Source organism: Carcharodon carcharias, chromosome 14 (genome assembly GCF_017639515.1).
Source record: "Carcharodon carcharias isolate sCarCar2 chromosome 14, sCarCar2.pri, whole genome shotgun sequence".
NCBI classification, from domain to species: Eukaryota; Metazoa; Chordata; class Chondrichthyes; order Lamniformes; family Lamnidae; genus Carcharodon; species Carcharodon carcharias.
In genome coordinates, this window is record NC_054480.1 from 127,803,819 (window position 1) to 127,827,809 (window position 23,991).

At 43.0% G+C, this 23,991-nt stretch overlaps 2 protein-coding genes across 2 annotated transcripts; one reads left to right on the plus strand and one right to left on the minus strand.

Moving 5' to 3' along the window:
• Nucleotides 1-123: 123 nt before the first annotated feature.
• LOC121286929 (testis-specific serine/threonine-protein kinase 6-like) lies at nt 124-5,228 on the minus strand. Its single transcript, XM_041204222.1, has one exon. The coding sequence runs from the start codon at nt 1,560-1,562 to the stop codon at nt 750-752; it is 813 nt and encodes a 270-aa protein (XP_041060156.1). The 5' UTR covers nt 1,563-5,228; the 3' UTR covers nt 124-749.
• A 178-nt stretch (nt 5,229-5,406) lies between these two features.
• On the plus strand, nt 5,407-19,364 carry armc6 (armadillo repeat containing 6). The gene is made up of 7 exons (XM_041204218.1): nt 5,407-5,534; nt 6,161-6,240; nt 10,551-11,121; nt 12,952-13,097; nt 15,970-16,101; nt 17,815-17,952; nt 18,653-19,364. Exons 1-7 carry the CDS (start codon nt 5,414-5,416, stop codon nt 18,863-18,865), a joined length of 1,401 nt encoding a protein of 466 aa, XP_041060152.1. The 5' UTR covers nt 5,407-5,413; the 3' UTR covers nt 18,866-19,364.
• Nucleotides 19,365-23,991: the final 4,627 nt, after the last annotated feature.

Sequence of the window (23,991 nt, forward strand, 5' to 3'; positions counted from 1 at the left end):
CCTGTCCAAGTCACTCACCATTCTGACTTGGAAATATATCACCGTTCTTTCACTGTCACTGGGTAAAAATCCTGGAACTCCCTGCCTAACAGCACTGTGGGTGTACCTACACCACATGGACTGCAGCCATTCAAGAAGGCAGGTCACCGCCACCTTCTCAAGGGCAATTAGGGGTGGACAATAAATGCTGGCCCTGCCAGAGAAACTCATCCCAAGAACAAATTTTAAAAATCCTATTTTTTTCTCCTTCATATGTTTATCTATCTTCCCCTGAAATGTGTCTATACTATTCGCCTCAACCTTTGGTAGTGAGTTCCAAATTCTCACCACTCTCTGGGCAATGAGGTTCCTCCTGAATTTCCGATTGGATTTATTTGTGACTATCCTATATTTATGATCCCCTAATTCTGATTTTGTTCAGAAGTGGAAACATCTGTCTATCATATTAAGCTCCTTCATAATCTTATGGTTCAGACTTTTAATCTGTAATAAGGCTGCTCTTTCCAAACTGCCAAGTACTTCAGTGAAGATGGTAGTAGGGTTTTAAGTGACAACAGGAAAATTGGTTTTCCCTCAGGCACAATTCACTGGGTAGAATCTCCTTTGATCAAAACTTCAATAGTGACTGGAAAAAGTGTGTGTGCCTTTCAAAGCTTTAATTGCGAATGGTTTTAGAAACGTCCTTACACTCATTATGGTAACACTATGAAGAAACTAATGTTCATGCCCCACAGGGTTTCTGGGTCATTCTACTTGTTGTCTCTAAGCCATACGTGCTTGACAATCTGGCTGGCAGCTGGTCGTCCTGAGGGGCAGAACTGCAACAGTTCTCTAATCAAAGATTGGCATTTTTCCTCCAGTTGAATGCTGTCTGGGTAGACCACTCCTTTCTGCTGGCTCTTGGGTAACTTACTGATGTTTGAATCATCAAAGGGCATGCACCCAGTCACTATCACATAAAGGATGATCCCCAGGCTCCAAATGTCATACTTTTTGGGGTCATAGGGAACCCCCATGAGGACCTCGGGAGGGGCATAGGCAGCAGAACCACAGTAAGTGCTGCTGAGGTCAGGATAGCCATGGATCTTCTTGCCAAATCCAAAATCAGTGATCTTTACCTGCATTTCTTCAGTCAACAGGATGTTTTCGCACTTGAGGTCCCGGTGGACAATGTCGTGCTCGTGAAGGTATTTGACAGCACAGGCGATCTGAGTGAATAAATGACGGGCTTCATTGCATGGGATGTGGCCCCTGTGTTGAATCAGCTGGAGAAGATCCGTTGCTGCTTGCTCCATAACAATGTAAAGCTTCCCATTGCAAACCTCAATGAATTCATAAACCTGAACAATATGAGGGTGTTTGATTCCTCTCAAGATGGCCAACTCCCTTGGCAGAAACTTATTGACAAAGTCTGGTGGTGCCTTCTTCCTGTCTACTACCTTTATGGCAACATTCTCCCTGTATTTCTTGGAACTCCCTACTTTCACTTTAGAATAACTGCCCTCACCGATTGTTTTCCCTAGTTTATAACCTAACTCTGTCAAAAATGTGTCTCCGGACATGGTGCATAGCCATGTTTTTTTCCCCAATTTTTTTTGAGGTATTAGCCTTATGAGTAAACCAGTTCATACCTGTGCTGTAATAATTTGCAATTATGAAGTTTCTGCAGGCATCATGCACCTTGTGGCCATTTATAGACATAACCTTGGAAGAAATGTTTCAAAATGTTGGCAAAAGTCATGCCTTTTTGTTTCTGGGAATCCCCCAAAAAGATCCCAGAATGAAAAAACTGTAAAAACTGGGAAATAAGAATATTGGTCTGGACTGGTCTTGTATACCTTAAAATGGAACACCAGTACAATCTGGGGAATAAGAATGCTGGTCCAAACTGTTTTTTCCTTCTGGGATTATAGTGCAGTAGAGTTTGACAGAGAATTAGATTGTAAAGAGCTAAATGATAAAGCAGCAATGATGTAAGAAAATTTGCATTATCTTGGTCCCAAGCCCACCTCAGGCCTAGTGGAGTTTGCCCTAGCAGCTCAAGAGATATATCTAAACATTGAGATTACTCCATGTACAAATTAATTCCTTAACTGCTTGTATTTTTACAATCCATGTTATCTAGTTTTACTGCATATTTGCTTTTACTCTGCGTGGTATGTGTTATATCGAGCTTTGAAAACTTTATTTTAACGTCTCCATGGATGACATCAGGTGACCTTTGAGCTCGCTTGCAGAGGCAAGAGGTCAAACTGACATGCTGACCTCTATGACATCACAGGTTTGACAGGCAAGGGAGGTCATGACTTCAGCAGCTCAGTAACTTATGGCATTCACTGATGAGCTGAAGTAACTTCACTGAGACATAAACACAGATTTAATGAGGAGACATGAGGGGGGAGATAGAGGTTTGACTCATGAGGCAACAACCCCTCCTACTTGTGTACCTTATTTATAACACAGGTAATTGTGGTACTCAATAAATGGAAAAACTTTTTGCTATGCACTGAGGGCTTCTTGGGTATCGGGTTGTACACTATAAATCATAGAAAAATTGTTAACATTTACAGGGCTCTGGGGAAAAGGCGGGTGAATGGGACTAATTGGACAGCTTGACAAAGCCAGTGCAGGAATGATGGGCCAAATAGTAGCTTTCTGTGCTGTATCATTCAATGATTGTATGAACAAAGTTGCACAGCTTAATTAATAATTATAAAATGGGTTGGAGAAATGCTTGAAATGAAAACTAAGGGTTAGAAAGATAAGATAGAGCTAGGTGTGCCTGGAATATAATGCTTTCATGGAAATAAAGAAATGCTTGACAAGGAAGGCAATTGGTCAAGAAATTATAAGATAGGATATAAGATTAGACCAATAATTTAGAAGTTTTGCTTGATATAACTTTGAGACGTAGAAAGAAACCTTTCAGAACTCCTCTTGTGGGAACCCAATGGATGGGGTAGAATCTAAAATATTGTTCATAGTCTCTGAAAGGGAGTTGATTGGGTGACTCTTCCTCACTACCCAATGTTCTTAAAGCTTGCCAGTTGATAATCTTGCCTCTAAATCAGAAGGTTGTAGGCTCCAGCCACATTCCAGAGACTTGAGCACAATCCAGTGAGCAGTGATAGCTGAGTGTAATAGGATATGAGCAGCAGAGTGTTGGACAATTTGAAATATACAGAAGGTGGACGGTGTGAGGTTTGGTCTGGAGAGCATTGGAATTCTCAAGTCTGGAGGCTGCCAATGGCATTAGTTAGAGCTTTAGTTAATGAACAGAGGTAGGAGTGAAGGTGGCTGATATTACAGAGGTGGATGTGGGCAGCCTTTATGATGGAGAAATATGAGTTTGAAAGCTCAGCTCAGAGTCAAGATTACTAACAGTAGTTTAGCCTGAGAATTGGCCAGTGAGGGGGATGGAATTGGTGGAGAGGGTAAGAAGTTTGTGGCATGGACCAAAGACAAGATCTTCAGTCTTCCCAATGTTAGAGGAAATTACATAGGTGCATTTAAGAGGAAGCAAGATAAACATGAGGGCGAAGAAAATAGATGAATATACTGATGGGGTTTAATGAAGTGAGTTGAGAGGAGATTCCTGTGGAGCATAAACACCTGCATGGGCCAGTTGGGTTGAATGGCTTGTTTCTGTAGACTTGATCTAAATGTTTGTGATCTATTCATCCAAGTGATTAACTAGATGGGGACTCAGTGATCTCTGAGGGCAGCCCCTCTGACAGTACAGCACTCCCTCAGTATTGCATCAGCTTAAATGAAGGATAATTGGTGAGGCTTAACACTTATATTCGGCGGCAAAAGTACTATCAACTGAACCAAGATAGCAACATGAAATAATTTAAATTGTGTAGACAAGAATGACTTTTAGCTCGATTTTTGATTTAAACCAGCAACAATATCCCTTGTGGGTGAGACCAGAACTGACGGTCATTATAAGATACTAATAAATCCAACAGGGAATTCAGGTAAAAAAATTTTATCCAGAGAATGGTGGGAATAGGGTTTAATGAAGAGAGTTGGGAGGAGAGTCCTGTGAAGCATAAACACCAGCTTGGACCAGATGGGCCAAATGGCCTCTTTGTAGACTTGATGTAAATTCTTGTGACCTAATTTTGCGTATATGTTTTTGCAGGGGTTTCTGTACAACTAAGTTAATAAACAGGAAATAATGCACTTATTAAGAGGAAAATTGAAATAACGCAGGTCACACTCAAGCATGTGGCCAACAACCACATTTGAACCAAAAAAAACCCTTCCTCCTTCTCATCTTAAAAATAAGAAATCCATGAAACACAAGATTATTTCACCGGAAGCGGGCGCGCAAGTAGAACTGTTCCGCCTCTCTGTTGCCAAGCGGATAGGAACGAATCTCCGCTGCTGCCATAGTAACAGGAGGAACCACTGAGCGGCAGGAGGGATAAGGGTGTGACACGGAGGGACTGCAAGGCTGAGGTAGGTGGATGGTAGAAAGGTTGTTATTAATAATTAAGCCCACAAATTCAGCGGCTGTCAGCACAGCACTGGGATGTTTCTCTCCTCAAATACACGAGCATTTTATTTAAAACTCGATTAATTGCTTATAAAATAATAATAGCCATTTGCAGTCACCATGAGGCTGCATTCAGATTTTAGGGACCACCCCTAAATTTCATTAATTTCGCAAAGTGTAAAATTACTGAATTGGGTGGCATGAAATGTGTTTAACTTGTGGCTTCTTCTGGCTCAGAAGGCGTGAGAAGGATGTTGCTAATGTTATACCATACAAGCCCAGAAACCACACTGCTCATTCTGTCCCTACCCCAGTGTGTGAGAGTATGATGCTTTGTTCAGTTCCCTTTTGAAAGCGACCAGGCAACCCTCAAACATATGGAAAAAAGAGCAATGATTGTCAAGTTGGAATTATCCTGACATTGTATTGCCACTGGCTTACCCTCCCGAACCACGTAACCTGGGAGAAGTAATAAAAAAGGACTGAGCTCAATTTAGCAATTCTATAAAAAAAATTAAAAGCAAAAGAACAGACCATTTGATTCAGCAGGTTTTTATGTTGCTCATGAACCTCCCTTGCTTCATATCTCACTCCATCAACATAATCTATTCTTTTGTCCCTCATGTAACCCACAAATCCTTTGAATTCAAGTTAACCTGCATCTTATTCCTTATAAGTAGAATATCCCTTTTCTCTCTCAACTTCTTTCTAGATTCCATGCACATTGCATGCTACAGGAATTATTCCAGAGGTTATCTGAAATGAAATACCGAATTATAAAGTAACACCTTTGCTGAGATTTTACGTACATGCCGCTAACAAATCCATTGGTACGTTTTACAGTTTCTAAGTATACATTTAAAAAAAAGTCACAGAGATCCACTGTAAGGCAGTGAAATTTACAGAAGAATGGCGAGCAGACGGATCACTCAGGAGACATTCGATTCTGTCGTGCGAGAAAACATAACCGAGTTTGAAATGGAGCCAGAGGAGGCTTTGAATGAAGCAATACAACAATTTGAGTCACAAGGTGCGTGAAGCTTGGAATATTCAGAGTAAAAGGATTGTACAAAGGCACTTTGAGACAAAGCACTATGGGGACAATAACATAATGGTATTGTTACTCAATGAGTAATCCACAGGCCTGGCCTAATGCTCTGGAGAAATGAGTACAAATCGCACCATGGTAACTGAGGAAATTTAAATTCATTTAATAAATCTGGACTAAAATACTAGCCTCATTAAACTGCTGGATTGTTGTAGATATCCATCCGGTTCACTAATGTCCTTCAAGGGAGGACATCTGCTGCCCCTACACAGTCTAGTCTATGTGTGACCAGGGGTCCACAGCAATATGGTTGACTCGTAACTGCCCTCAGAAAGCCACTCAATTGTATAAAACCACTACAGGAAAAAAAACACTCGTGGTATACCTACATCGTGTGGACTGCAGTGGTTCAAGAAGGCGGCTCACTACCACCACCTCAAGGGTAATTGGTGATGGGTAATAAATGCTGGTCTTCCCAGTGACGTCCACATCCCAAGAATAGTTAAAAAGGAGCATTGGGGTCCGATGCACTAAAGTTGCTCAGTAAAATAATTGATAGTGCTGGAGATTTTTAACTTTTTTTGGGATCTGTTTTCCTTTCCCTGTAGGTGTCGACCTCATCAATGTAGTGAAAGCTGTCCAGAATACAACTGCAGAAGCCAGCGACCAGAAGCATAATGTCCTGCAGGTGATGGCAATGTGTGAGAGATTGCATGCTTCTGATGTAATTTTAAAAATATCTCTTCGTATTTTTCTTAAGATGAAGCTATCAAATGGTAGGTGTGTTTCTATGGTGTCTCTCTTCAAAAAGTGAGATTCCATTTGTTTTGAAACAGTTTTTCATATCAGATAGTCATATACTTTTAGTCCCCTTCAAACCAAATGTTGGACCACCAGCCATATTTCTTTTGTTGAAATCATCAGCAACTCCCTTTCCACAAGCACTATTCTTCCACCCTTCAGAAATGATGTCCTTACTCTGCCTTAAAAAGTCCCACCTTTAATACTTCCAAGCTCCCCAACTACTGCTTTATTTTTAATCTTTGCCTCTAGGATCTTGACCACTCACCCCTTTTACCAAGCCCTGTACAAATCCCTTAAGATCTATTTCCTTCCCTTGTCATTGCACTGAGACTGTCATGGTTCAAGTCACGACTGCAGTCCTTCGTGACTGTGACCAAGTCACTTTATCCCTCCTTGATGTTCCTGTAGTCTTTAACACCATTTAATTCTCCTGCACTGTTTCTCTTCTGTGATACCAGCTTTGCTTAGTTCTCCTGCCCTTTTCACATTGTAACCAGCAAACTGCAATGCTTTCTCTCTTCCTCCCTGCACAGGTTTCTTGGGCATGCCCAAAGATTCCCTCTCCTATTTATCATCTGCATCTTGTTCCCTTGACAACACTATTCTCAGATAAAAGCAAAATACTGCGGATGCTGGAAATCTGAGACAAAAACAAAAATTGCTGGAAAAACTCAGCAGTTCTGACAGCATCTGTAGAGAGAAAGACAGAGTTAACATTTCGAGTCCATATGACTCTTCTTCAGAACTAAAGAGAAGTAAAAATGTGGTGAAATATATACTGTTTAAGGGGGCTGGGACAGGTGAAGCTGGATAGAGGGCCAGTGGTAGGTGGAGGCAAAGGAGAGATTCCAAAAGATGTCATAAACAAAAGGTTGAAGGGGTGTTGATGGTGGTGATATGGCTAAAGGAGGTGCTAATGGTGACATTAAGAGTAGAAAGCAGAATGAGCAAGTGACAGATGGCCCTAGTGGGGGTGGGGTGGGGGGAGGGGACGGTGTGGGAGCAAGGATCAAAATAGGCTAAAAGGTGGGGATAAAACAATTAATGAGAGTAAATTTAAAAATATTGATAACAATAGGTGGGAAAAGAAATAAATATATAAAATTAAAAAATAAAAATTTCAAAAAAGGGGAACAAAAAGGAATGAGGATGGAGGGGAGAGTTCATGATCTGAAGTTGTTGAACTCAATGTTCAGTCCGGAAGGCTGTAAAGTGCCTAATCGGAAGATGAGATGCTGTTCCTCCAGTTTGCGTTGAGCTTCACTGGAACATTGCAGTAGGCCAAGGACGAGCATGAGAGCAGGGTGGTGCATTGAAATGGCAAGCGACAGGAAGGTCTGGGTCATGCTTGCAGACAGACCGAAGGGGTTCCACAAAGCGGTCACCCAGTCTGCGTTTGGTCTCTCCAGTGTAGAGGAGACTGCAGTAGACCAAACTGAAGGAAGTGCAAGGGAAGCGCTGCTTCACTTGAAAGGAGTGTTTGGGTCCTTGGACAGTGAGGAGGGGGGAAGTAAAGGGGCAGGTGTTGCACCTTCTGCAATTGCAAAGGAAGATGCTGTGGGAGGGGAATGAGGTGTAGGGGGTGATGGAGGAGTGGACCAGGGTGTCCCAGAGGAAATGGTCCCTACGGAATGCTGACAGGAGGGGTGAAGGGAAGATGTGTTTGGTGGTGGCATCATGCTGGAGTTGGTGGAAATGGCAGAGGGTGATCTTTGAATGCGGAGGCTGGTGGAGGTGAAAAGTGAGGACAAGGGGGACCCTATCATGGTTCTTGGAGGGAGAGGAAGGTGTGAGGGCAGAGGCGCAGGAGGTGGGTCGGACACGGTTGAGGGTCCTGTCAACCACCATAGGTGGGAAACCTCGGCTAAGGAAGACATGTCAGAAGCACTGCTTTGGAAAGTGGCATCATCTGAACAGATGCAAAGGAAGCGAAGGAACTGAGAGAATGGGATGGAGTCCTTACAGGAAGCGGGGTGTGAGGAGCTGTAGTCGAGGTAGCTGTGGGAGTCGGTGGGCTTGTAATGAATATTGGTGGACAGTCTATCACCAGAAATTGAGACAGAGAGGTCAAAGAAGGGAAGGGAAGTGTCAGTGCTGGAACATGTGAAAGTGATGGAGGGGTGGAAATTGGAATCAAAATTAATAGATTTTTCCAGGTCCAGACAAGAGCATGAGGCAGCACCAAAACAGTCGTCAAGAAAGAGTTGTGGGAGGGAACTTGAGTAGGACTGGAACAAGGAATGTTCCACATACCCCATAAAGAGACAGGCATAACTGGGGCCCATGCGGGTACCCATAACCACACCTTTAATTTGGAGGAAGTGAGACGAGCTTAAGGAGAAATTGTTCAGTGAGAGAACAAGTTCAGCCAGACAGAGGAGAGTGGTGGTGGATGGGGATTGTTCGGGTCTCTGTTCAAGGAAGAAGCGGAGAGCCCTCCTGGTGGGGGATGGAGGTGTAGAGGGATTGGACGTCCATGGTGAAGAGGAGGCGGTTGGGACCAGGGAACTGGAAATTGTTGATATGATGTAGGGCATCAGAGGAGTCGCGGATGTAGGTGGGAAGAGACTGGACAAGGGGAGAGAGAACGGAGTCAAGATAAGAAGAAATGAGTTCCGTGGGGCAGGAACAGGCTGACACGATCAGTCTACTAGGACAATCCTGTTTGTGGATTTTGGGGAGAACACTATTCTCAGCCAGCTTTCCATATACATGCAGACAAACCACTCCTGCTTGTCTAGCACCAACTTGCAATTCTCTCCATGTAATGAGTTTTCAATCATAGCCATGCTGTACTGAAAGCAGAGGACAGCCATATCTGTGCAGTCTCCCCACTCCACTGCTTTACTTCTGCTCACCTCTGGTTACAAAGTGATAGAGATCCTGGCTCGGGTTGTCAGTTCTTTGGATGGACTGGTGATATTTTGATGCAAATACCCAGGGAGAGGGAGATATCAGATGGGAGTCTTTGAGTCAGCGTGTTCATCCATCAGTGTCCTGCTCCACCAGGTTGATTGATTTCCTATCCCTTTGACATGTGGATTTTCATCAACAACCATTGAAAGAGGCTTAGACATCCAGTGAAGTATTTTTGAAGTGTAGTCACTGTTTAATGGAGGAAACATGTGAGCCAATTTGCACACCGGCTTCCACAAACAGTTTGATAGTGACCAGATAATCTTTTTTTTAATGATGTCAGTTGTGAAATAAATATCGTCCAGGACAAAGGGGAGAGCACTCCTACTATTCAAATTGTGCTATGGCATCTTTTATGTCTACTGGGGCTGCAGTTTCATGTCTCACCCGACAGTTGACGCTTCCGTGCTCCCTCAAAACTATTTGAATTATGTGCTTGAGTCTCTGGAGTGGGGCTTGAACCCACAACCTTCTGACTCAGAGGCAAGAGTGCTACCCACTGAGCCATGACTGACATACAGACAGTGCGAAGACATGGATTCAGTCCCATATGATTCTGCTCAACTTCCAGTTGGATGGGAAAGTCTGCCTGATCTGCTATTGCACATTTTCCGCAGTGTATCCGAATGGGGTTTGATGAAGGGTAGAGACAGGCTCCCCATTCTCTAGCTGGGAAAGGCTTGGGACTCAATCAGAACATATGCATTGAGTGTTAATGCCTTAGGTAAATATTCTTGGCAAGAAACAGCTTAAATGGTATTAACCATAGCAATGTTAATAACTTGTTGATGGACTCCTTGCTTGAACCATTGATGCACTGGGTGGCTCCTGGTCCTAGTCCTTTTTGGGGGGATGGAACTATGCTTAATTCATGTTCGTTTTGTGAAATGGAGCAAGTTATGTGATGGCTCAAGGCCAGCATTGGGCACATTGCCTTGATTCTTTGTTTCAACATGAGGATCGTTTGAGATAATTTATTTTGACACAGAGATTGCAACTGGGTGAAGTTGTAATCGCTCACAAAGAGTCTCATTCACCCATCTCCCCTGTGCTCGCTGCTTGCTGATCGATATTGGCTTCCAGTTGAACAATGCCTCAAGTTTCTAGATTCCCATCCTTGTCTACTAGTTCCTCTGTAGCCTTGCCCCTCCCTATCTCTGTAATCTCCTCTAGCCCCACAACCCTCTGATCCTGTGAAGTGCCTTTGGACAGTTTATTATATGCTATATAAATACAATTTGTTATTGGCTTACCAAGTGATTACTTGTGTGTTTTTAGGCCCTCGATGAGCTTCGGAAAGCCCTGGATCTCTTAGCTCTTGACGAAATGGGGGATCACCTGACTAACTTCAGTGAGCAATGCAGCCTTGACTTCGCTCACCGTCATCTGGCAGCTGAAAAGTCCGCCTATCCCACAGTCCTTTCCTCCTGCAAGCAACTGCTGTCTGACACACCCTGCTTGCTGAAGGGAGTCCAGGCCTTGGCTGCCCTGTTGGACGGTCAGCCAGACCTCCTTGACTCGGAGGGTCAGCAACTCCTGCTGGAGATCTTAAAGCAGCACCGGGACCACGCAGCCTTGAACGCAGGGACTATCCGTGCTATCCGTCACAGCTGCCTGAAACATGAGCAGAACCGCCAGGACCTGGTGCAGCTTGGGGTCCTGGCGTTGCTGACAAGCGCCATCGTGAACCATGGTACCCAGGCTGATGTGGTCAGGGAGGCGGGCAGAGCCCTGCGGGTCATGACCTATGATGACGATATCCGAGTGCCCTTCGGCCGTTCCCACGATCACGCCAAATTGATAGTGATGGAGAACGATGGACTTCGTATCATCATTGAAGCTGCAAAAGGTAGGGGACAGAAATTGCGACAGGAAACCCTGTCCTAACGAATAATATTGTCACTAATACATCCTAAAGCTGAAAGGTTACAACTATCAGGAAAGGCTAAACAGGCTGGGGCTCTTTTCTCAAGAAAAGCAAAGGCTGAGGGTTGACCTGAGTCTTTAAAATTAGAAGTCTTTAAAATTATGAAGGGGTTTGATAGGCTAGATGAAGAGAACTTGTATCCACTTGTTGGGGAGACCAGAACTATGAGCTGTAAATAAATCCAATAGGGAATTTAGCAGAAACTTCTTTACCCATAGAGTGGTTAGAATGTGGAACTCGCTACTGAAAGGAGTGCATGAGGGAAAAAGCATAAATGCATTTAAGGGGAAGCTAAATAAACACGAAGGAGAACTGAATGGAAGAATTTGCTGGTAGGGTTAGATGAAGTAGCATGGGAGGAGACTTGTATGGAACATAATGCCAGCATGGACCAGTTGGGTCGATTGACCTGTTTTACCGCTGTAAATTCTATGTAATTCTAACGTTGTAGTCACAGGAATAGCAAGAATATGATCATATCACTAGAGATAGGAGGGATTAGCCTTATTAAGATAAGGGATGTGATTGGTAGGGGAATGAAATCTTTATCTAGTTCTTGCTCTGAGTGTTAGTATTAAGTATTCCTATTTCAAAAAAAAAATAGCGTTCCCTCCATACTGCCTCATTAATTGTCCACCTCAATTCATTTATTGCATGGGTTAGATGCCCTGGGAGTGTTTGATCAGGACATTGGAGAGGGAACTTTACTCTGAATCTAAACCTGCCCAGGGAGTCTTTCATGTAATGTGTGTGTTTGTGTCATTGCTTTTACGTTTGCGTATATTTGACTGTGACCCAATGTGTATACGTTAGTGTATATGTGATGATGTTTATTTGTGGTGTGTATCTCTTTGCATATATCTGCATGTTTGTTTGTATACTTCTCTCCATCTGTCTTTATGTTTGTTGCCTTTCAGACACTGTCAAAATGACCATTCAAGTGTAAGCTTAAGTAGAGAGTTCACTCAGCGTTGAGGAATGATCAGTATGTCCAACCCTGTCCTCATTGTCTAAGACCACTTGTAGAGCAGGCCTACCATCACTCCCCTTCCAAGATCGGCACAACCTAAGGATCGTTCTTTTCAAATAGCTCAGTATCCCAATCCAGTGGAATCCCTGTCACTGACTAAGCCTTCAGAAAAGCCTGCAGACAGATTGACGTTTTGGTGACAAAGTTCGAGGGAGGGAAATGATTTTTTTCCCTATCCCAGAACAGAAGCAGAGTAACATGTTTCCAACCAGTTAAATAACTCCCAGCCCTGAGCCTGCCATCAACTGAACAAATATTTAACAATATTTGTACTTGCTGTTATACCTCCGCCTTCCTTCAGCCATGGCTCGGCGGAGAGCGCTCTCCCCTCTGAATCAGAAGATTGTGCATTCAAGCTTCACTCCTGAGCTAGACTGACACTTCCAGTGCAGCATAGAGCGAGTGCTACATGCCTTTCATGTGAGGTGTTAAACTGAGGCCCTATCTGCTTTTTCAGATGAGCACAAAATATCCCACAGCCACTATTTTGAAGAAAAAGTTAGTTCTCTCTGGTGTCCTGCCCAATATTTAATTCCTCAACCAACATTATTTATCACATTACTGTTTGTTGCTTGGTTGGAGCTTGGTGTGCACAAATTGGCTGCCACATTGCAACAGTGTCTCCAACTTCAAAAGAACGTCATTGACTGTAAAGCGCTTTGGAACTTCCTGAGCTCGTGCAAGGCTCTGGATAAATGCAAATTCTTCCTTTTCTTATTCAGTTTTCACAGACAACCCATCTGTCCTCAGTGAACTGTGCTCCACGCTGTCTCGCCTTGCTGTCAGGAATGAGTTCTGCCAGGACATCGTGGATCTCGGAGGCCTCAACTTCATGATAGCCCTGCTAGCGGACTGCATCGAACATCGGGTGCGGAACAGGTCCTTTCACTTTCTGTAGAGAAAAGAAGGTTGAGAGGTGATCTGATAGAAGTCAGAATTACAAAGAAGTTCATTAGAGTAGGTGTACTTTGATAGATATGAAATGAGGTGGGAGGAGATTTGTGTTGAGCATTAACATAGCCCAGTTTCTGTTCTTTTAATTCTGTACAATTGCTCTTTAAAAGGCTTACTTAAGCTCTATTACTTATCATTTTACTCTTCCTCATAATCATTTATGCTAAATTATATATCTGACATCTTATGTAGAAAGAGGAAAGTACTTGACAATGTGAACATGTACCTGTGCAATTGTGTCAGGGATTCTTACAACTAGTTTATTAGAAGGAGCTGAGAAAAAAACCCACATTCAAATGTACAAGCAAGTATGAACATATGGAATAGGAGCAGAAGTTGGCCATTTGGCCCCTTGAGCCTGCTATGCCATTCAATAAGATCATGGTTGAACCATTTGTGTTTCAAATTCCACATTCCCATCTATTTCTGATAACTTTCGATTCCCTAGCCTAACAAAAATCTATTTACCTCCGCCTTAAAAACATTCATGACTCCGCCTCCAATGCCTTCTGAGGCAGTGTATCCCAAAGTTTCACAAAAGAACTGAACTCCCAGGGTGAAGTGAGAGTGACTGCCCTTGACATCAATGCCGCATTTGACCAAATGTGGCATCAAGGAGCCCTAGAAAAACTGGAGTCAATGGGAATCACGGAAAACAATCCACTGGTGGAGTTATACTTAGCACAAAGGAAGATGGTTGTGGTTGTTGGAGATCAGTCATCTCAACTACAGGACATCACTGGAGGAGTTCCTTAGGGTAGTGTCCTTGGCCCAATTATCTTCAGCTGCTTCATCAATGACCTTCCTTCCATCATAAGGTCAGAAGTGGGGATGTTTGCTGATGATTGCACAATGTTCAGCAACATTCGCAACTTCTCAGATACTGAAGCAGTCCATATCCAAATGCAGTAAGACCTGGGCAATATCCAGGCTTGGGCTGACAAGTGACAAGTAACATTCGCGCCACACAAATGCCAAACAATGACCATCTCCAACGAGAGATAATCTAACCATCACCCTTTGACATTCAATGGCGTTACCATCACTGAATCCCCCATTATCAACATCCTGGGGGTTACCATTGACCAGACCCTGAACTGGACTAGCCATATAAATACTGTGGCTACAAAAGTAGGTCAGAAGCTAGGAATCCTGAGACGAGTAACTCACCTCCTGACTCTCGAAAGCCTGTCCACCATCTACAAGGCACAAGTCAGGAGTGTGATGGAATACCCCCCCACTTGCCTTGATGAGTGTAGCTCTCACAACACTCAAGAAGCTTTGTCCAGGACAAAACAGCCCACTTGATTGGCACCACATTCACTCCCTCCACCATCGACGCACAGTAGCAGCAGTATCTACAAGGTGCACTGCAGGAATTCACCAAGGCTCCTTAGACAGCAGCTTCCAAACCCATGACCACTACCATCTAGAAGAACGAGGGCAGCAGATAGATGGGAACACCACCACCTGAAAGTTCCCCACCGAGTCAATCACCATCCTGACTTGGAAATATGTCACCGTTCCTTCACTGTCACTGGGTCAGAATCCTGTAACTCCCTAACAGCACTGTGGGTGTACCTACACCACATGGACTGCAGCGGTTCAAGAAGGCAGCTCACCACCACCTTCTCAAAGGCAACTAGGGATGGGCAATAAATGCTGGCCCAGCCAGCGGAGCCCACATCCCGTGTATAAATTTAAAAAAACCCTTGAGAAAAATTTTCTCCCCATCTCTGTCCTAAAAGGGTGACCCCTAGTTCCGGATTCACCTTCAGGAGGAAACATCCTTTCCACATCCACCTTGTCAAGGCCCCTCAGGATCTTATATACTTCAATCAAGTCACCCCTCACTCTTCTAAACTTCAGTGGAAACAAATCCAGTCTGTCCGACCTTTCCTGATAAGACAACCTGCTCATTCCAGGTATCAATCTAGTAAACCTCTTCCGAACTGAAATAAAAATAGTTACCTGGAAACCTGCTTGGCTAAGTGTCCATTAGCCCTGAATGCTTGGCCTCATCGATGGAGGAGGACATTCAAGTGTTACAGTAAGCATTGGAGCCCTGTAATCATCCTTACATGTGACATCTTTTTCTTTGATGTGAGGGAGACTTTTCTACTTCTTGTCCAACAACCTTGCTTTTATTTTTAATGATTTCACCTAACAAGTATCTTGAATGTGTTGCAGGCGTAGCACCAGAGAGAAATTAGGGAGATGACTGAAGGTTTGATTTGTAAAGAGGGTTTTAAAGTTCAGGAAGAACTGTAGCAAAGGTATTTGGATAGAGTGTAGGGGTCTGGTGGCTAGAGGCTGTGTTGTTGACGTAGGAGTAGAGAGAAAGGTTTGATGGTAGGCCAAAGTCAGAAGAATGAATAGTGCATGCTAGGCTGAAGAAAATTATAGAGAAGTTTGGAGATGAAGAATTTGAAGGCTGTGAATTGAGGGAGCCATTGGCAGTGGGCTTGGTGAATGCAGTTGGTGTGAAGGTTTCTTTGTGGGACAAGAGGTTGACCAAGTTCTACGGCAATGCAGCTTTGAGACCAGGGTTAGGAGTCCATGGGCCGTGGGCAACCGCCTCAGCTGGTTATGTGCCCATTTCCTGCTTGAGGTTGGTAACTCAATCAGTACACATGGTGACTGCAAGTGCCATTGTACTTTCCACCCCTTCTGAGGCAGAGTGCACTCACGTTGAACAGCACAGCCCCTCTCACTTACACAACTGCACACCAGAGTGTGTGCACCACTGATGATAAAGTATTCTTTTGTCTCTTCTCAAATTACAGGAAGTGGTGAAGCAGGTACTGGGTGCGTTCCGAGCCATTGCAGGTAATGACGAGGTAAAGGATGCAATCATTAACGCTGGTGGAACAGACCTGATCGTGTTAGCCATGAACCGCCACATGGGAAGCCCACAGGTACTGATCTTTCAAACCAGCCAGAGGCAGTGGAAATGAAATGAAAATAGAAAATGTTGGAAATACTCAGGTTTGGCATCTGTGGAGATAGAGAGAAAAACAGAGTTAACGTTTCAGGTTGATGAACTTTCATCAGGTTGACCTGAAACATCAACTCTGTTTCACTCTCCACAGATGATGCCAGACCTGCTGAGTATTTCTAGCACGTTCTGTTTTTTTATTTGATTTACAGCATCTGCAGTATTTTGCTTTTGTATCAATGGAAATGGAAGTGTGGATGAAGGGAGTCGAATTCTAATGTGCATGTATGGTGTTGGTGGTAGGGGGGAGGCAAAGAGGAAGTAATATTCTCTCAATTCTCTTTGCACATGTGTAGACCCACTTAGATCCCTCACTGATGCAGTGCTACTGACTACTCTCAAAAGAAAACAGTCCAGGGCATTATGGCACTGATGTGATTTTGGGATTATGTGGCCAGAGACAAGGTATGGGAGGTGCAATATTTATCATATTAATGCTCAGAAGTTGCCACCACTCACCAAGATGATGCTGTTAACTTTTGTACAGCTCCGACAGATTTTAAAGACAGCATCAAAACTTTGTGTAATAAACAATTATTAACCATGTCAGTTTTAACAATATTGTTTCATTTGCCTCTTCACAATAATCAGAGACAAAATAAACAAAGAATTTAAACTTCTCTAACAGATGGTTTTATTAACATTAAAATACAACAAGGTTTGCAGATAGAGATTCATACAATCTTAATTAATTGTATAACTTGAGGGTCTGAATGACCAATTCTTTTGCTTTGGGAGACCGAGGGGTTAATTATTCATCCACATTCTGTGTGGCGTTCTTCTGGTCTATCTTTGTGTTCTTATGGACTTCAGAAGGGCAGTTCTTTTACCATTCTCACTAACTAAACAAACTTTTAGGTAACTTTCCTCTCACTTGTCCAGGATTCTGCTGCTCCTCCTCCTCCTCTCCATTGATTCTGACGTCACTTTCAATTTCTACCTGTGTTTGAGTTGGTCTCAGCTCCTGCTCCTTCTGGTCTTGAGCCTCTGCTCAGCTTCTACTACTCCTAGGCAATGGAAGTGCTAATGTGGAACTTGGTTGAGGAATGTGGCTGCTGACCCTGACTTCTCAATGGAGGAGAAGCATTCAGACTTTATAACATGCATTAGAACTCTAAATATTCCCACATGAAGCGTGCTTTTCTTTGGTGACAGGAAGACAAATTATGCTCCTGACCAAGAGCTTTGCGTTTATGTAGTGATGACACCCAACAACAGCTATCAGGGAATGGATGTTCTTTCTTACATTTTATAAGTAATTCCTCAAGATAATAGGCATTTATTGGATTTCATAGGAACTTTCCAAGAATTGCACAGACTGATGCTGTAGAAACAGCACGTGGTGTTTTCCATATTTTGTCCTTCTCCGTAGTCTTCCAGACAGTCTATGTAACATTTTTTTGAATGTGGTCAGCCTTGTTGGTGAATTAATACTTCTAACCAAACTCAGCTCCTTTAGTCAATAATTAATCCATTCCTTTAGAAGTCCAAATTCCTTCAGAACAAATAGCAAGGGTTTTTTTTTCCAGAAGCCATATTAAAACCTCTGTCCCTTTATCATCCCACCCCCCAACCATCATTGCTCTAAAGGATCAAAGGGTTTAGTCACTGACTGTGTTTTCTGTTGGTGCAGATCTGTGAACAGGGATGTGCTGCCTTGGGGATGTTTGCCCTTCGGAAACCAGAAAACTGTCGTGTGATCATGGAGGGTGGTGGAGCGCTGATGGCGCTGCAGGCGATGAAGACACACCCAGCTGAGGTGAACGTCCAGGTAAGTTGGGTAGGGTGAGGGGAAGGAGAAGGGTTGAAGGGGAGAGGATGGGCACAGGGAGTAAAGATGGGGACAGGGTGGTATGGAAGGGATCAGGGAGAGGAAAAGGGCAGGGGAAAGCAAAGAGTGTGTATAGGTGGGGCTTGAAGAGTCTACTGCTTGTTCTTTTTCACAGAGTCAGACAGTGAGGAATAGAACTGGAGCCTAATATTTAGACATTTAGGAGCTTTTATTTACAGAGTAATATGTTACAAGTATGCACCTCCAAAACCCAACAACCACAGCTTCAGTCTGCTGCTATTATTCCTCTTCTGTAAACCCATTACCAATTAAGTGCCCCATTTGAAAAGCACTATTGACCCACTAACGAAAACAAACACTTCAAATGAAACTTAAAATTAAAATGTAATTCCCAAGGTGTTAAATAGAGGAGCACAAGTGAATCCCCAGTTAATGCCCAACACCTGAATACAGTACAATTAAACATCAATTAATATACACTGAAGAAGTCATATGGACTCGAAACATTAACTCTTTCTCTCTCCACAGATGCTGCCAGACCTGAGTTTTTCCAGTATTTTCTGTTATTTCATATTTCCAGCATCCAAACTCCAGTATTTTGATTTTGTTATCAATTAATATACAAGTATCATTGTTGAACCTCCATTTTAACGTTGGCTGATCTTTCTCTCCTTTACAGAAGCAGGCCTGCATGCTGCTCCGTAACCTGGTGGCACGCAATCCTGACTTCTCCCAGCTGATCTTGCAGATGGGAGCTGAGGTGCTCATCCTGCAGGCTAAGACCACGCACCAAGACTGTGAGGACCTGGCAAAAGCCGCCCTGAGGGATCTTGGCTGCAAAGTGGAGCTACATGAGTTCTGGACGGGGCAGAAAGGTGGGATTTCCCATTGACTGCCACTTTCGGATAAGACAAGACAATGGATCCAGAAAACACACCATGTTTCTTTGCATATTGCTGGATTTTTCTAACATTTAACTCCTCTGTGGCCATCTGAGACGTTGAATAAGCGACCAGAGAAGCTCTGAGCTGACTGTTTCAGCTGCAGTGAGTTCAGAATCTAACAGCTGCAACCCTCAACTCTGCTTCAATGAATGGGACTTGCCACGTTGCAGATAAGTTCTGGGAGACTGGGAGTAGGCTGTCGGCTGATGATCACTGCCACACTCAGAGGATCCTTCTACTAAAAATTGCTACGTCTGAACATTCTCACACTTTGACAGGTAATCGGATTCTGGAAATTCCATTGTTTTGTCGTCCAGGGCCTGTTTTTCCTCGCTGAATACTCAGCAGCAGAATGCAAAGTGTTTCAAGACCAGCGGTAGTGAATATTGTATTGTCACAGTACTTATCTCTTGCCACAAAGAGGATATTAAAGTGTTTAACACCAAACTTGGGAGCTTCTGTATCTTGAAGCAGTTTGATAATCTGACATTAAACATGTCATTTTACAGATGTCAGCTTTCCACATAGGCTCCTCACTTGTTTCCACAATCCCATCAGTTGACAATATTAATAACCACATTAAGAATTGACTGTGCACACTGCATGATTCTCAACTTTTCTGTCTGTTTCTTTAAAAAAAAAAATCCTTTTGTTTAATTATGCCACAGCCCTCACTGGGTCTGTGAATGAAATTTAGCACACATTACGAAGCTGTTAATTTTAGAATGCAGTGATTTCTGCTGTTGGTGACATACATTATACTATAAAACATCCAAAAGGAAATTTTAAGCCTAATCAGGAATGAAGGCAGCCTACCAGTGTCTCAGTATTCCTGCAACATGGGACTTCCATTAATAACTGAGGAGATTCTCCCCTTCCTGGTTGATGACAGAATTGATCCTATAATTCAGAGATTCCCCCCACACCCCAACCAAAAATTGTTTACAATTCTAGAACTAGATCTTTACCATGACGTTTTAAAACAATTTTTTTCATACGAGTCATCAAGCTCCCCCTTCTCCCACCCACCTGAAGCTCTGGCTCGCATGGGAATCCTGGCGTATAATTGAGATCTCAGGTGGATTTTTTTTTATTCATTCATAGGATGTCAGTATTGCTGGTAGGCCAGCGTTTATCACGCATCTCGATATTTCCCTGAGGTGGTGGTGGTGAGCTGCCTTCTTGAACCGCTGCAGTCCATGTAGTGTAGGTACACCCACAGTGCTGTTGGGGAGGAAGTTCCAGGATTTTAACCCAGTGACAATGAAGGAACGGTGATATATTTCCAAGTCAGGATGGTGAGTGACTTGGAGGGGAACTTTCAGGTGATGGTGTTCCCATCTATCTGCTGCCCTTGTCCTTCTAGATATTAGATGTCGTGGGTTTGGAACGTGCTATTTAACGAGGCATGGTGAGATCCTGCAGTGCATCTTGTCGATGGTACAGACTGCTACTACTGTGCGTCAGTGGTGGAAGGAGTGAATGTTTGTGGATGCCAATCAAGCAGGCTGCTTTGTCCTGGACGGTGTCAAGCTTCTTAAGTGTTGTGGGAGCTGCACTCATCCAGGCAAGTGGGGAGTATTTCATCACACTCCTGCCTTATGCCTTGTAAATGGTGAACAGTCTTTGGGGAGTCAAGAGGTGAGTAACTCGCCACAAGATTCCTTGTTTCTGACCTGTTCTTATAGCCACAGTATTTATATGGCTAGTCCAGTTCAGTTCAGTTTTTGGTCAAACGTAATCTCCAGGATGTTGATAGTGAGGGATTCAGTGATAGTAATGCCATTGAACATCAAGAGGCAGTGGTTAGATTCCCTTGCTGGAGATGCCCATTGCCTCGCTCTTGGAGGCCCAAATGTTACTTGCCACTTGTCAGCCCAATCCTGGATATTGTCCATGTCTTGCTGCATTTGGACATGGAATGCTTCAGTATCTGAGGATAATCGAGGCTTTGCTGCTACCGTAGGTTAGGCATGTCCTGTACAAATTGTGAAGTGGGAAACCCCACTGTGTTGAACTGCGGATTTGAAATCCCATTTATATTATGGTCTTGTGGTTGGGAGGAGTGTCTGCTCTAAGTGAGGCTGTCTCTTCTGTTCTGCCTGTGGGGAGTCAGAGGCTGAGTTTTCAGTCTACACTACGTTCCAGCAAAGTAATTTTCACAGCACTAACCCATATACATTTTCTCTGAAAGCATTTGCATAAACCTTCCAATTTCCGTTGGTGATCAACCTGTTGTATATTTCCAAAATTTTCTGTTTTATTGTTTCATCTCAGCAGTCAAGCTCAGATGTTTCTAATGTATTAAAAGTAATACATCTGCATGGAGTTTTTTTCCTTTTATAAATTTTATAAATATCCACATTTATACTGGAAATGTCTATGTAAACGCATCACATTGCAATTATAACCTTCCAGCAGTGGAGGTGCTGTAGTTCCAACTGCTTATTGGGTCAGAGGTTTCCCATTTTCACCCTGCTGGTGGAACTGTGCAACAGTAGATTGAGAATCTCGCTTCTCAAGGCACCTCCTCCCGTTATAAGATGGTGGAAGGAAAGTTTCTTGATGCTGCACCTCAGCAAGGATAGATTAGTCTTGGTGGGTTGCAGAACAGATTGACCAGAATTATACTGGGGCTGAAAGGGTTAAATTATGAGGACAGTTTACATAGACTAGGCTTGTAATCCCCATAATATGGAAAATTACAGGGCAATGTGATTGAGGGGGTTTAAGATGATGAAAGGAGTTGCTAGGGGTGGTAGAGATAAACTGTTTTCCCTTGTGAGGGAGGTCTAGAACAAGGGGACAGAACTGTAAAATTCAAGCCAGGCTATTTAGGGGTGATGTCAAGAAGCACTTCTTCACAAAGATTAGTGGAAATCTGGAACTCTCTCCAGCCCCCCAAAGCTGTTCAGGCTGGGCATCAATAGATAATTTCACAATTAGGAGTATTAACGGTTATGAAACCACAGAGGATGGATGGAGTTAAGATACAGATCATTCATTATCTAATTGAGTGATAGAACAGGATAGAGGGGCTGAATAGTCTTCTGTTCCCAATACCAACAAATTCTGCACTGCATCTGCCTCTCTTGGTCATCGCTGAAGGATGGAGTGTTGGAACAGGAGGTCTGACGTGGCTAAAAATAGAAACAATGTGTTTCACTGCAGTGCGGTTCTGGGAAGAACTAGAAGTGTCAACTTGGCTCCAAATGTTGGTGCATTGTCAGCATGACCTGCAAAAATAACTAAGGAGCAAGGTCTATCTATCTCCATTAGCTGAGGTGGGTGGAGTGGGTGAGTGTTAGACTTACATAACACTTTTCTTCAAAGTAGCATTATCATTTTGACTCATGAGTCAGAGCAAGGGTGGAATAACCTTAAAATTAGAGCTAGGCCTTTCAGGGATATGGTCAGGTGCACTTCTTCACCCAAAGGGTAGTGAAAATTTGGAACTCTTCCCCTGCCCTCACTCTACCCCACCTCACAAAAACTTTTGAGGCAGTAGGCAAGTTGCAGAATCCCATAACTGATATTGACAGATGTTTGTTTGGTAAGGTTTAAAGAACCAAGATGGGTAAATGGAGTTAAGGCCTGAATGGCCACCTCCTGTTCCTAATATTTCCTGTACATACAGAACACAAATGTGCAATATTAAAAGGCAAAGGGTGGAAGTGCGATCCATGCTGGTTTTTGAACAGCTTTAGTTCCCCAATTTTCCAAAGGGAACATTTTCTACAGCAATTATTCCTTTCTGCAAATTATTCTCTTTTGAAGAATGAGAACTCTTGGTATTTTTGCTGCTGGTTTGTTGACCAGTTTAATGCATATGAAAAGTATAGCCAGTGAGTGGGTTTTTCTTAAACCAGACTGTAGCCAGATTTAGGGAGCAACTTCAATGTTTGGACTGCATTTGACCATTTTAGTTGAAGGGTGAAATGTGGAGACAAGAATATATATGTAAAGTTGAAAATATAATACCCCTCCCCCCACCAATATGATAGAAATTAGAAGGTTAAATTATGATGACAGGTTGCATAATCTTGACTAATATTAGATTGATTACAAAATGTTTAGGGTGATACGACTGAGGCTTTTAAAATAATGAAGGGACTTTATAGGGTGAATACAGAGAAGCTATTTTCTTCGGTGGGGGAATTAAGAATGAGTGGACATAATCTTAAAATGAGAGACAGGACATTCAGAAGTGAAATCAGGAAGCACCTCTTCATAAAGAGGATAGTGGAAATCAAGAATTCTCTTCCCCCAAAAGGTTGTGGATGTTGGGGGTCAATTTTGAGATCAGTAGGTTTTTGTTAAGCTAAGCTATTAAGTTATATTGAGCAAAGGCAATTAAATGGATTGAGACACAGATCAGCTGTGATCTAAATGAGTTGCAGAGTTCCTGTAATCCCTCCTCTCTTTTGCTAGTTCCTTCAGAATCACAAACTTGATGTACCCAAGGAAGAAGTGTTCAAGCTGTGGGTGAATTAGCTTCATATCTTCTTGGCAAGTTTAAATTCCTGTTCTGCTCTGAAGGAGAGTCATACGGACTTGAAACGTTAACTTTGTTTCTCTCTCCACAAATGCTGTCAGACCTGCTGAGTTTTTCCAGCATTTTCTGTCTTTATTTCAGATTTCCAGCATCCACAGTATTTTGCTTTTATCTTAGTGCTGAATCCCTGTTCCTGTTAATTTGCATAAATGTCAAATTGTGCAGAATTTACAATTGAAATCTGTGCAGATTTCATTCAGCCAAAAATTAAAAGCTGATCCGATGCAAATTGTGTTGAAAAACATGTAGTATTGGGAAAAACTATGACAATGTCACACATGTATGTTGTAATAACACTTGCACTGAGGCAGCATTTTGTACTGTAGATATCCTAAAGCAGGAATCTCCAACCCTACCCCTGGAGAGCCCCAGTCCAGCGCGTTTTATAGGTCACCATTAAATCACCAATTTAAGACTTGGATCAATTTCATTGTGATCAATTAAGCAGATAAATTAATTAATGTGAAGATCATTTGGGACCAAAATCTGATTGGAAACATCTAAGTTCAGCCGTAAAGG